We start from the raw sequence: 13,720 nt of genomic DNA, 5'->3' as shown, positions 1-13,720 counted from the left end.
AAGTCTTTGGACTCTAAAAGACCATTCAGTGTGTGACCTAAGGCAAGAGCTTATACCTCCCTGGGCCTCAGTTTCCTCATTTGTAAAGTTTCTCTTAGGAAAGTTGTGAAACGACAGATCCTCAGACACAAGCAATTCTGGGGACTCTGTGCCCTGGCTCTGCCCACTCCCACGTGCACACACATGCAGGCACACACCCCAAACCAGATTCCAGGGCTGCAGACAGTTCCTCCTTTCAGACACACAAGACCCAAGCCAAAGCAGGGAGGGTGGACGGGGGTGTCGTTGTGGTCACCCTGGCTCAGAACCCAAGAGAAAGTGTCAAGTCAGGGAAAATCAGGGGAAAGGGGATGTGGGATGGAGAGCGGTGGGGGAGGGGAAAGGGGTGCCCAGCCGTGCTCCAGGCAGTCCTTGCTCTGTGCACTCTGACACTGTGTCCTGCCTGGGAGAGGGACACAGAGCCAGAGACATTTCTGTGACCAAGCCGGAAGCCCTCCACCCCCAGGTGAGGCCAGGACCCTGCCCAGGTGAGAACCAATAGCAATTTTCCCTGGCCACCCTCCTGCACCGTGGCACCAGGGCAGCTTGGTTCACAAGAAGGAGGTTCCCACTCCTTGCCAGGGCCTGGGCTTTAGAAGAAGCCATAGGTCCCATCCATTACGGGGTCCCCAGGATGAAGGGCTGGGGCCCAAGGTAGGCTCCCAAGGCAGAGGAGAGGAGGAGAAGGGAGGAGCTGGGCTCTAGCTTTGCCATATATCTATCCTTCCCCAGGATGGACAGCTGCTGGCCCTGCCGTGGACTCCTCCTGCTGCTGCTCCTGCTGGCTCTACCACTTGGGGGCCAGGCCAACACAAGCTGCTACGGGATCCCAGGGATGCCAGGTCTGCCTGGGGCCCCTGGAAAAGATGGGCATGATGGGCTGCCAGGGCCCAAGGGCGAGCCAGGTGAGTCTGCTGTTGGACTGGGGAGTGGGGGGCAGGGCAGTCCATTGACCCTGGGGATAGGGTCAATGGCTTGGAAGCAAGCAATGCAGAGCCCCTCTCTCATGGCAGCCCTAGCTCCTCTGTCCTCAGAGCCCAGGCTTCAGGCCTCCCCAAAGTTGACCTGACCTTTTACCTCAATGTATCATAGGAAGAGAATAAGAGTCCCTGTCTCAGCAGGTGGCAGGGAGGCTCACAGAGGATAATACAGCAACATACTTTGGCAAACTTTAAAATCTTGCTACATACACTCCACTAAGCATGCTGCCATGTGGCCACCTGGGGAAGGTGCTCCATCTATGAACACATCTGATGCACTGATCACCAGGGTTACAGCCCTCTGTGACAACATGCACAAGTTACTTAACATCACAGTGCCTCAGTTTCCTCATCTGTAGAACAGGAAGATAGTAGTGTCTGCTTCTCAGGGTACCATGATCAGCTTGCAGATAAAACAGTACTGAGTGTCTGGCCAGTACTGTCAAGTGGAGTCCCTTGCTGTCATTGTCTTGGTCAGAGATCTGTGCTCTCCTCCCTCCCAGGATGCTGGTAAGTAGAGGAATGGGGAGGGGAACCAGGACCCCAGTACAGAATATTCTGCTGGAGGTACATGACTGTCCCAGCGTGGGAAAGGGCTGCAGTTTGCAGTGGGCAGCTGGTGTTGAGGCCAGAGTGGAGGCCAGGTGTGATGTCACCTGTCCGTGAGTGAGAGTGCATCCCTGGGAGGGTGAGCCCAGCTGGAGCAGGCCTGGGTGAGACTGGGCAGAGCTGGGAGGGCAGAGGCAGGTGGAAGGAGGCTAGCAGAAAGAAGTAAGGTCTTAGGAATTTCACTACCATCATCTTCCCTCCTGACTAGAGAGTCAAATTTGACCAACATTTCAGAAGGGATTTTCCAAGTCAGCATGAGCCAAATGAGGCCCCAGGTCTGGCATTTTGGGGAATCCTGTACCTGATGGCTTCCTCCAGCCACCTCACCACTCAGGCTGGCTGAGTGCAAATGTTGGACCTCTGTGTGCCAGGCACATTTCCAAATGCTCTATAGCTATTCGCTGACCAGAGTAGAGAGATGCAACTGTCAGCTCTATTTTCCAGACGACAAAACTGAGGCCAAAATCCTTCAGAAAAGTGATTTTCTCCCACTTTGCAAATGTCAACACTGAGGTACAGAAAGATTGAGCAACTTGCCCAAAGTCACACAGTGGAAGCCTGTCCAGCTTCAGAGTCCACACCTTTAACCACCGCCCTCAGCTGCCTCTCAGCCCCACTGCTGCTTCCTCTCCCCTTCCCAATCCATTGCTTGAAGGTGGAGGCCAGAGGAGATGTGGCCCTGCTGAGCATTACTGAGCTCCACTGAGGCGTCACCAGGACCTGACACTACTGGACGCCTCCTTCCACGTGCCTGGCCTGGGCTCAGACTTTATGCACCTCTGCCCACTCCATTTCTGCAGCACCCCGGGGTGGTGGAGGCTGCTCTGTTCTGCCTTCTTTCAACTGAGCAAACAGAGGCCCCGGAAGGGGAGTCCACCTGCCCAGGGCCACACAGCCTAAAGCCCAGATCTGCTGGGTCCTGATTCCCTATTCCTAACCCTGGGTCTAAAAGGCCCACAAGCCATAGAAGGTCTCTCACAGAGGGGATCTACACATACCTAGCCTTATGGGGCCTGGCAGGGGTGGTCAAGGAGGGCTTCCTGGAAGAAGAGATGAGTCGGACCTCAAAAGATGGATAGAGGCTGGACAAGGAGAGAAGAATCTCATGGAGGCTCAGATTTCCAGAGGCTAGAACAGAACCAGACCCTCTGGGATTCAGCCAAACTTGAGTCCCACTGCCCCTCATCCTGGCCAGGTGGCCTTGGGCAAGACTCTGGCCTCAGTTTCCTTATCTGTACCATGAGTGAAGTTGAACAGGGCATGCAATCTCAAGGGCTAGTGTGGCTGGGGTAGCTGGCAAGAACAGCCCCTCATGAGGATGGCTTCTATTCAGCTCCATGCAGGGGTTTCCTGTGCTGACGCTGGCTGGGGGCCATGGTGAGGAGCAAACCTGGGCTGTGCATCAGGCTGCACAGTAGGAAATATTGTGGGTCTTCTTTAAGAAAAAGGATACAAAATGACAGATATGCAGATTGCAGAGGTGGCAACAGTAACACAAATCTATACATGTGACACCCACGCCCTGAACAAGCTCTGGGAATTGAGCAAATATCAGTTTCCCAGTTCTGATAGTGTACTTTATTTATGCAAGAGGTGACATTGCAGATAACTAGGTGAAAGGTACATGGGCACTCTCTGTCCTTTCTTTTCCTCCAATTTTCTATGACTCCATAGTTATTTCAAAAGAAAAGCTTAAAAACATTACAGCTACAAAATTAAGCAAATGGCCTTGAGCAGCTGATGGAGTTCCCAGGGATCAGTGTCCCTCACTGATCTTCTGGTTTTCACCTCAACCCTTCAAAAACAACAAACAAATAAAAACTGACCAAACAAACATATGAACAAACAATAAAAACAAATAAATAAACAAGAAAGAGATCCAGGATTTTTAGGTGAGTTCTGAATTTGTTGATGTTGGGCTCTGATCTAAAAGTTGAAAACCCTGTGCAGACCTAATGGAAGGTGCCATGCTGACCCTGGGCTGACAGTCCCTCCTCTGACATTCTGAGGTCACACACTGCCCTGGCATCTTCTGGTACTGTCTGGTCCTACTCTTTTCATCACAAATGTGGAAACTGAGGCCAAGAGATAGGGAAGCCAGGGGGCAAGTTGTGCTCCCCTGTGGACAGTCCATCTAGGAAGTACATTCTAGAGAACAAACACTGAAGGACACTCCCTGATCCCTCTTCTCTGTCACCATCACTTCCTGTCTGTTTGATCTCTCACCAGGAATCCCAGCCATCCCAGGAACTCAAGGACCCAAAGGTCAGAAGGGAGAGCCTGGCACACCTGGCCATCATGGGAAAAATGGCCCCATGGGAGCCTCTGGGATGCCAGGGGATCCTGGTCCCAAGGGGCCTCCTGGGGAGCCAGGCGAGGAGGGCAGATACAAGCAGAAACAGCAGTCGGTGTTCACCGTCACTCGGCAGACCTCCGTGTACCCAGCAGCCAACAGTCTGGTCAAGTTCAACTCGGTCATTACCAACCCGCAGGGGGATTACGACACAAGCACAGGCAAGTTCACCTGCAAAGTGCCTGGCTTCTACTACTTTGTCTACCACACATCACAGACGGCCAACCTGTGTGTGCATCTGTACCACAGTGGCACCAAAGTGACCACCTTCTGCGACCACATGTCTAACAGCAAGCAGGTCAGCTCAGGCGGTGTGCTGTTGCACCTGCAGGTGGGTGAGGAGGTGTGGCTGTTTGTCAATGACTACAATGGGATGGTAGGTATGGAGAACTCTGACAGTGTCTTCTCCGGCTTCCTGCTCTTCCCTGACTAGAGCGGCTGCCCGGCTCCCTCCACTTCTCAAATCCTTGCCTAGACCATTCTCAACACCTAATGGACTCCTTCTCCAGGAAGCCCACCTGATTCCCAGCCCAATCAGTCCTCTTCCTCCTCTGAGCTCCCTTGGGGGCCACTGCTTGTACCATTCCTTTAATACATAAGCAAACTGTCATTTGTTTTTTCAGGTCTTGGAAGAGGCAGGGAGATAAATGAATAAATAATTAGATTGATAAATATGCATGACCCAGATTCCTCACTGGCTATGCCTTGAACTTGGCATATATGGCTTTGCATCTGCTGCAGCTGTCTGTGGCTCTGAACTCAGGGCATCTGTGTGGTGCTCAGTGCAGCTTGGCTGCCAGCGTTGACACCTTCAGTGCCCTTCAGCCTGGTAGGATGTTTAAGTGTGGGTACAGGCTGCCAGAAGTCCTCAAGGAGACCTGCTGTCATCTGGGGTGAGGGAGGATGGAAGAGACACTGCTGTCAGTAAAGGTGCCCGGGGTTCCTAGGCGAACAAGAGGGAGTTTGAATTTCCAGGCCTATGCTGAATTTTGGGAGAACTTGGCTCAGGTAAGCCAAGCACTGGTAAAGCCAAAATATTCAATGAGTTCATGCTGAATGAATGAGTGACTGGGAGTGAATTTATGCCTAATTAGTGCCTAATGCTGGGCAGGTAGTTCATGCCTGTAATCCGAGCACTCACAAGGCTGAGGCAAGAGGATAATGAGTTTGAGACCAGCCTGGGCCACATAGGAAGACCCTGCCTCAAAAACAAAAACAAACAAAAGTGAATGCCTAAGTGGGTAAGCGAATAACTAAAAGCAGCATACATGAAGGAATGAGCAAATAAATCAGCAGCTAACATTTACTGAGCAGTTCCTATGCACCGAGCACTGTGCTAAGAGCTTCACACACGTTAACTCATTTAATATTCACCACCGTGCTCTGAGATGAGTGTGAGTGGGATAGAGAGAGAATTGCCCCCCAGATGTCTGACTCACCCGAATAACTCACAGACACCGGGGGTCTCACAAGCCACCAAGTTTAGGCTGTGAGTTTCAGGGCGGGGCCCACCCGCCACGACACTCAGAGGACCAGGAGGCCTGCTGTTGAATATTCAGGTGTAAAGGGATCAAAAATGCAACAGATCCAGGCCTCAGAGCCCAGTGAGACTCCAGGTTTGCAGGCCTGGAATGATCCACGAGGCCTGAGGAGCTCATGGAGGGACCAGTCACTAATGACAGTGGCTCTGGTGAGCTCTGCAACCAACTGCATCCGCTTTGGCCCCTTTCAGAGGAAAGGGGCCATTTCACATTTCCATGACTTCATTGTGCTGTCCGTTGTCATGTAGAGTCCTGCCCATTCACACACCTCACCTGTCTACTGTCCACTGTCAGGATGCCTCATAAAGATCACCACCTCTGGGTACCCTTCTCTGATTGCCCCCCATCACCCCACAGCTCCTTCCACAGGCTTAGATCACAAACTCATGACTCTCTTGAGCTGTTTCTCAGGTCTGGTGGAGAATAAAATTAATCTACAGACTTATTTAACACAAAGCATATGAACAAACAAAACCAGCTTTCTGGACACAAGGTGGTAATACAAAGGTTTGGAGAAGACGGAGCTATGCCTGTGTGAGCAGACTGCAGGTGAATTCTCATGCACGTGGTCCACAGACTGGCTCTTGCACCCTTGTCAACTCACAGGACATGGGAACCTTGAGCTGAGGGTCCCTTTGATGCATGCTTTGCACATACGATGAGCTCAGGAAGCATGTGAGATGGGAATGAAGAGGAGAGAGAAAGTCATGCATGCGGGAAGGACAGGAGGCAGGAGCCCAGGAGCCCCTCCTGGTTCACCGCATCAGGGCACCTCAGCAGGGCCAGTCCCAGCTGGGTCACTGGCCACAGCATTCACAGCTGTCACCCCATCAACCACTTAGCAGTTCACAAGAGCAAGGCCTCAAGTGATACATCTTCCTCATTTCTCCTTTGTTTAAAAAATCATATGCCGTTTACACAGGCTGCAGTGTCAGATCAGAAACTTGTACTTTGGAAACAACCATCTTCGTGCCATTTTTAGTTTCCATAATTGTTTCCTTGTTGTCCTCTCTTCCTCAGGAAACGCCAGCTTGTCTGCTGCCCTGAGGGGGGCAGGGGAGAAGGGTGGGGTAGGGCAGGCTGCAGAGAGAGACTCCCTGCTCCACCCTGCAGGGGGCCTTTCCGGGAGATGGGGAGGGAGGGGGCGGGGCGGGGGATGGGAGCTGAGGGACCTGGATTTCATTTTCCATGCTGTAGGGGTCAAACTCTATCAGGAAGCGAGTCAGCACTTCTATGGGTTCAGAGACCAGCTGGTTTCTGCTCAGGGACCAAGGCCCAGGGGCCCCTCAGTTCCCAGTCCCCAAGTCCAGGCCTCCCCCTACCCAGGCATGGCTCCTTTGTCCCCAGGCTCCACAGATTATCATTTCTCCATGTAAGCAACACTGTTCCCATGCATCCTCTGATCCTGGAAAAGCAGGGTTGCCTCCCTACCCCATCCCACCAACCGGCTCCAGGAGACGGCCACCCATAGCTCAGACTTGGATACAAGGACACCTACGCCAGACCTCTGCCCGAGGACACATGGTGGGAAAAAGGCAGAGCAGATGTTTAAACTTGGGAGCCATGTCTCCACTCCCTCTCTGCTTTTCCAGTTCTTAGTCTTGCTGCATTTACCCAAGTTCAAGCCCACCTTTCCTATTGCCATCAGCCACCCAAGAATCATAGGCCCAGGCTCACATGGCTTTGGGAACCTCAGATGAACGCCAGAACCTGCAATCCCCACGCCTTTCTCCATTTTTTGGGATCCACTGTGTGCTCCTTCTTGCCCAGTGGTTCTACAGCTGGCTGAGCCAGAGACCTTCGGGTTCTTTCAAATTCGTCTTTTCCTTCACTGTCACCCTGAGCAGTTAACGCCTGCATTTATAAATCTGACAATTTTCCTTCTCCAAGCCCAGAGCCAAGGGGCCCCAGCTCCTGTTAATCCCCCCCCCCCACCCCGCAGTGAGCAGCTTTTCCCAAGCAACTGGGCTCCTGAGCAGGCATCACATAGCCTGAAATGCAGCTACAGTATGATGATGGCCGGTCCTGGCTCCCGGGGTGCCTGGCTTCCAGTCCTGCATCTGCCCTTCATGCACAGTGTGAGCTTTTTTGGGACACTGATCATAGAAACATTAGATGTTTAACATCGGTCTCCCCCACAAGCTCTGCAGAGACAGGCACCACGGCTTAGAACTCTCGCTCGGTCCTTAGCAGACAGAGGCTAACAAGAAATCCTTGTTGAATGATGGCTCACCCTCCCCCCACCCTGGACCTCAGTTTCCCTGTACATAAAACAAGGGGAGATGGGCCCGTGACCACCAAGCTCCACTCTAGCCCTAACTTAGTGTAATTTTAGGATGAGCAAGCAACAGGCCTCTGCCTGTGACTATTATTGTCACCAGCTCCAAGCATGCTGGGTATAAATAAATGATGAATATATTTAAAATTCATTATTAGATTATTTTCTGAAAACAGGGAAAGTGCAGAGGTGCAGAACAGAACGGGAATGGAGCAGAAGAGAGGAGCCCAGAAAGGGGAAGCCTGGGACACGGAGTGACATGAACAATGAGCACACACCCTTCCTCCCCACCCCTTTTCCCTACCCATTATCCCCTAGTGGCCTGTGAGAACGACAAGCAGGTATAATTACAGTCCCATTAGACATAGGAGAAAATTGGGGCTCCCCTGGGCTCCCTCAGCTGAGGACATTTAGTCAGCAAGTGGCAGAGCCAGAGTAAGAATCAGGGTCTCTGACTCTCAATGCAGCACAGGCACAGGGCTAGCCACATCGTCATCCTCCGTCGAGGAACACAGGTCCCTGAGAAAGATCACGAGAGCACTGGCAGGCAAGCCAACCCCCCAGGACAGCCTGTTCTCCCCACAGCTGCTGAGTCTGCAAAACCAAACTGGCCACCTGCCATCCATTTACAGGAATCTCCCCCAACCCCCAGGGGGGTGGCAGAAATGGGATCTGAAACTGCCTGAAGACAGCAGGATGGGGAGACAGTGGGATGACGGAGAGGCCAGCCAGCCCGCTGGGCCCACGGGAAGGGACCAGTAGGGTGTGGCCCTTCCCGCCCCAGGGGGAACAGAACTTCCGCTTTGGACAGAGAACAGCAGACTCCCAGCTCCTGGTCCCACTGCTGCCCAGCCCAGCGGTATCACAGGACACCACGTCCCCAGGTGAGGATGGGGCTCAGAGCCTGGGGTGGAGCAATGTGGTGGACTGTGGTGACTCCCAAGGTGCAGGCTTGCATCCCCTGCACTGGAATTAGGGTCTAAGGGTGAGCTGGGGAGTCTGCAGTAACCCTAGACCCAGGGATGGGTGAGCAGCCTCCCTGGAGCCTCTGGCATAAGGGCTTTGGGGCCACAGAGACTTGAGCTGAGTCCCACTTCTGCCTCTTATATGCTGGTCATGTCAGACAAGTTACCTAACCTCTCTGTGCTCAAGACTCCTCTAGGGAGAACAAAGCCTTTCAGAGGTGCAGCAAAGCCCTAAAGGAGACCAAGTTCAGTGCACTCTTGGCTCCAAACATGTTAGTGAGCCCGAGGCAAAAGAGGGCTTGATAACCCAGGTCCCTCCACACAGCCCTGCGGTTCCCAGCACCTGGTCTCTCTTGTTTTGAGTCAGCTGAGAAGCTCGACAGCCTTTGATGTGCAGGTGGACCTGTGGCTCGCTGCTTGTTAGTCCTGGACCAATTCACCATTCTTGGGGTGAAGAAAATGTTTTGGAACTAGACAGAGGTTGGACACCACTGCAAATGCATGAGACATGCTAAAATGTTCGCTTTAACTGGTTCATTTATGTAATCTGAATGCTGCCTGAGGTTTAAAAAGAGAAAAAGAACAGGTGACGGGTTGGGCTAGATGGACTAAGGGCCTTTTCCTTAGAAGAGTTAATGCCATGGGATGCTGGCCAGCCTGACCTGCTCCAAACAGCCCACAGCCTTCTTCCTGGTTCCCCAGGATTAAGGAGGGGCCACCCTGCCCTCCCACCAGAGCCACAGTCCACCAAGGAACCCGAGAATATTCTGCCAGCAGAGATGGCAGAGACATTGACTCCATTCCTTACTACATGTCCCCTAGCAAGTGGCCTGGCCTCCCTGAACCTCAGTGTCCTCTTTGGTATACAAATAATGGCTTCTACCACACAGCCACATTGAAGGATGGTGAGTGGCTGCTGCCTATACACACCCTGAATTCAGAAGAACTGGTGAACGAGGACACGTGGAACAGAATCCAGCATTCATATCGGCCTCTGCCCCTTGCAAGCTCACCTTCACTCACTTGACCCCCCACTCCCCTCGGGCCACACCAGCCTCCCTTGTTGAACCTCAGCCTTCTAACTACTGTCCTACCTCAGGGCCTTCATCCCACCATTGCTCCCTCCTGGAACATTCATGCCTCAGCTCTTTCTGAACCTTCAGGTCTCAGCCTAAACATCACTGTCCCCTGTGGACACCTTCCTGGTGGAAGAACTTCCCTCCCAAAACTAGCCAACCCCAGCCCAGTCCCAATCTCTGGGTACCCTTTCCCATCTTCCATTGCACCAATTATAGACTTCAACTATTTGTATCTACTTGCATGTTTATTGTCTTTTTCCTGAGGGCTGGGAACCTCAAGGGGTCTTGGTCATCACTGTATCCCCAGGACTTGTGTGTCTGGTGGAAGGGAGGCAATCTGTGCACATGTGAATGGATGGGGGATGGATGGATGGATGGAAAGGTGGAAGGAAGGAAGGAAGGGAGACGAATGCATGAATGGATAGATGGATGAATAGATAAATGGATGAACAGATGGACAAAGAGATGGATTAATGAGTGCCAGGAGTCATCATGGTAGTAACATGCCACATCTTCTGTCCTGCAGGAGGCAGCTGAGACAGTTCCGTGATGAAGACCCAGTGGGGTGACATCTCAGTGCTGCTGCCACTGCTCCTGAGTCTACTCCAGGCCTCCTGGGCACAGAGCAGCTGCACTGGGCCCCCAGCCATCCCTGGCATCCCAGGCATCCCTGGGTTACCTGGCTCTGATGGGCAACCTGGGACACTGGGTATAAAGGGAGAGAAAGGTACTGCATGCTTTGGGAACACACCAGGGTTACTGACCAAGGCCTCATCTCCTGCCTCCTGAGGCCCAGTTGCCTGCCTTGGAGATTGCAAAAGCACTTGCAAATATAGTAACCTTGCCAGGAGGGAGTTCTAATTGCCATTTTACAGACAGCAACAATGATGTCAAGCAAATATCCTGAGCTCCTTAAGAAAGCCCAGTGAACATTGAGGCTTAGACCAGACAGGGAACCTCCCCCATTCCAACCAGGTAGACAGAGAACACCGGGTAGCCACATAGTCCCAGGCTTGACTTGACCTGCAGGGTGATTGGCTTCACCCCTCTGGATCACTATTTCCTCATCTGTGAAATAGAGATAATAGTTCTTTCGTGAAATTGTCATGGGGTCCAATGAGACTCCTCTCTGTGATAACCCCTCTGCAACACACAGTTTCTTCATTTACCTGGGGTTTGGTGCAGCCCCTCTTCCCCCATAATCCCACTGGATCCTTACAAGTCCATTTCACAGACGAGGAAGCAGAGCCTCAGAGGATGTGACTAGTGTCAAGGTGACACCACTAATAATGACAGATGTCACTAAGAAGCACACCTGTCTGCAGAGCCCACGTTCTCAGACACAGCCCTCTGCTGCTCTGTGGAAAACAGTTTTTATCTGTGGTGTGCAATCCAAGGGTAGTGGCTGTCTAGAATGGCAAGTAAGGATTCTGCTGTGACTGGTTAAAGATGTCTACTGCGGGCGTGGGAGTGGGGAGGGGCAACCCATGTGCGTGAGCTCATTATCCCTACCTAGGCTTAAGGCGGAAAAGGGTGCTGTGTGTGTCAGAGACGAGGCCAGGGCCAGAGCCTTGCTGGGGGTGGACACACGGCTCCCTTCCCCATGGGTCTCACTCACCATTACCATCATGTACATCAGAGTCAGAAAGCTGGGCTGGAAGGAAACTGTGGTCCTCTCTGACATCCCCTCATTTTTACAGTTAGGAAGAGAGACATGAACCTGCCCAAGGTCCCCACCCAAAGGTTTTCCTTTGTCTCCATGGCTTCCAGTCTCCTCATTTCTCTTACCTCGGTTCTTCTAGGACTTCCAGGGCTAGCTGGAGACCATGGTGAATTTGGAGAAAAAGGGGACCCTGGGATTCCCGGAAACCCAGGAAAAGTTGGCCCTAAAGGCCCCGTTGGCCCTAAAGGTTCCCCAGGGCCCCCTGGACTCTCAGGTCCCAAGGGTGAATCGGGAGACTACAAAGCCACACAGAAAATAGCCTTCTCTGCCATGAGGAACACAAACATTCCCCTCAGACAGAACCAGGCCATCCGCTTCGAAAGCATCATCACCAATGAGAACAACAACTACGAACCACGCAGCGGCAAGTTCACCTGCAGGGTGCCCGGCCTCTACTACTTCACCTACCATGCCAGCTCCCGGGGGAACCTGTGCGTGATCCTCGTCCGCGGCCGCGACCGCATGCAGAAGGTGGTCACCTTCTGTGACTACACCCAGAACACCTTCCAGGTCACCACGGGCAGTGTGGTGCTCAAGCTGGAGCAGGGGGAGATGGTCTTCCTGCAGGCCACCGACAAGAACTCCCTTCTGGGCATCGAGGGCGCCAACAGCATCTTCTCTGGATTCCTGCTGTTCCCGGATGTAGAGGCGTGAGCCACTGGGTGGAATCACACCCATTCACCGCCACCCTGCGCCTCCCCTGCCTCAACACTCCCTTCATCCCTGACACCACCTCTTGCCTGGCCAACGCATGGAGCACAGCTCTGGGAATGTTTTGAATTACTGAGCAAATAAACTCCTCAAGGCCAAGCAACAAGTCTAGTTCAACTCTGGGTCCCAGCGACTGGCACATGGTAGGGGTTCCACAATGATGGTTGAAGGAATGACTGAGTAATGAATGAATGGATGGATGAACGAATGAATGACCTCTGAAACCTACAGGTGACTGGAACTGTGGGAGGTGGCTTGGGAATAGGTACTACACTCCTCCAAGAACTATTAGACCTTGTCTTCAGCTCAGTAATCCTCCTTGGAGACAGGCTGTCTCACACCCAGCTTACAGAGAGGGAAACTGAGGACCAAAGGCATGAAGGGATTGTCAACAATCCCGCAGCAGAGCTGGGATTCAAGGGCAGATCCACCCACCCATGACCTGGGACAGCATCGAAGGCAACATGTCTACCTCAGCCCCTAGAGGGGCTTTGCATTACAACTTCATATTGCCACTCAGAGATCAAGGGGTCATCCTCCAGTCTTAACTGACCTTGGATAAGGAACCTTCCCCCCACCCTATCTCCCCATCTAGGCTGGATCCATATCCTCCTCATCTCTGGACCCCACTTAGAACTGGTGCTGGCCACGATGGCTCAAGCCTGTAATCTTAGCTACTCAGGAGGCAGAAATTGGGAGGAATATGTTTCGAGGAAAACCAGGGCAAAAAGTTTGAGAGAACCCCCACCTCAACCAATGACTGGGCATGGTGATGCATGCCTGTCATCCCAGCTATGCAGGAAGCACAAATAGGAGGATCTCTGTCCAGGCTAGCCCAGGCATAAAACAAGACCCTATCTCAAAAATAACCAACATAGCTGGGTGCTGGTGGCTCATGTAAATCCTAGCTACTCAGAAGGCAGAGATCAGGAGGATCATGGTTTGAAGCCAGCCCAGGCAAATAGTTCATGAGACTCTAAAAATACTTAACACAAAAAAGGACTGGCGGGTGGCTCAAGCAGTAGAGTGCCTGCCTAACAAGCATAAGGCTGTGAGTTCAAACTCCAGTACTGCCCCCCCCAAAAAATAATAACCAACACAGAAAGAGCTGGTGGTGTGGTTCAAGTGGTAGAGCAACTGCCTAGCATGAAACCCTGATTTCAACTCCCTGTACCTGGTGCCTGATTGGTTGAGACCACTGGACTAGGAGTCCCAGCCCTGCACCTGCTCTCTAAGCGCCTCCTTACTAGTTCCACCCATCAAGTCCCTCCACCAATCCTGTTTTGAAGTGTGAGGGATTTAAAGCATTCTGGCCTCTCGTAAGGCCCCAGCACCGGTCCAGCCACCTGTTTGGCTGGTCATATCTCAGGATGCTATTCATGGGGTACAGCTTCTGCCCTATCTTCTGAGCCTCAGGCTTGGGCTTGGTGACCTGCCCCAAT

General features: G+C 52.5%; 2 protein-coding genes across 3 annotated transcripts; both read left to right on the top strand.

The window, feature by feature from the left end:
• Positions 1–346: 346 nt before the first annotated feature.
• On the top strand, positions 347–4,655 carry C1qc (complement C1q C chain). 2 transcript variants are annotated; one of them, XM_074081042.1, is made up of 3 exons: positions 347–505; positions 772–944; positions 3,858–4,655. In XM_074081042.1, the coding sequence occupies exons 2-3, from the start codon at positions 773–775 to the stop codon at positions 4,412–4,414; spliced, it is 729 nt and encodes a 242-aa protein (XP_073937143.1). In that variant the 5' UTR covers positions 347–505; position 772; the 3' UTR covers positions 4,415–4,655. The 2 variants fall into 2 exon arrangements, with proteins under 2 accessions (XP_073937143.1, XP_073937144.1); XM_074081043.1 differs by having other exon boundaries at positions 363–527.
• Positions 4,656–8,516: 3,861 nt separating this feature from the next.
• C1qb (complement C1q B chain) lies at positions 8,517–12,384 on the top strand. Its single transcript, XM_074081041.1, has 3 exons — positions 8,517–8,684; positions 10,371–10,571; positions 11,647–12,384. Exons 2-3 carry the CDS (start codon positions 10,394–10,396, stop codon positions 12,219–12,221), a joined length of 753 nt encoding a protein of 250 aa, XP_073937142.1. The 5' UTR covers positions 8,517–8,684; positions 10,371–10,393; the 3' UTR covers positions 12,222–12,384.
• The last annotated feature ends 1,336 nt before the right edge of the window (positions 12,385–13,720 follow it).

This window comes from Castor canadensis, chromosome 7 (assembly GCF_047511655.1).
Source record: "Castor canadensis chromosome 7, mCasCan1.hap1v2, whole genome shotgun sequence".
NCBI classification, from domain to species: domain Eukaryota; kingdom Metazoa; phylum Chordata; class Mammalia; order Rodentia; family Castoridae; genus Castor; species Castor canadensis.
This window is presented reverse-complemented; position numbering and strand designations above follow the sequence as displayed.

Bases quoted from the DNA above. Each gene is read 5' to 3' on its own strand.
- C1qc (XM_074081042.1), top strand. From the start codon at position 773: ATGGACAGCTGCTGGCCCTGCCGTGGACTCCTCCTGCTGCTGCTCCTG. The intron at 945-3,857 runs GTGAGTCTGCTG...ATCTCTCACCAG, and splicing joins AGGGCCCAAGGGCGAGCCAG to GAATCCCAGCCATCCCAGGA.
- C1qb (XM_074081041.1), top strand. From the start codon at position 10,394: ATGAAGACCCAGTGGGGTGACATCTCAGTGCTGCTGCCACTGCTCCTG. The intron at 10,572-11,646 runs GTACTGCATGCT...CGGTTCTTCTAG, and splicing joins GGGTATAAAGGGAGAGAAAG to GACTTCCAGGGCTAGCTGGA.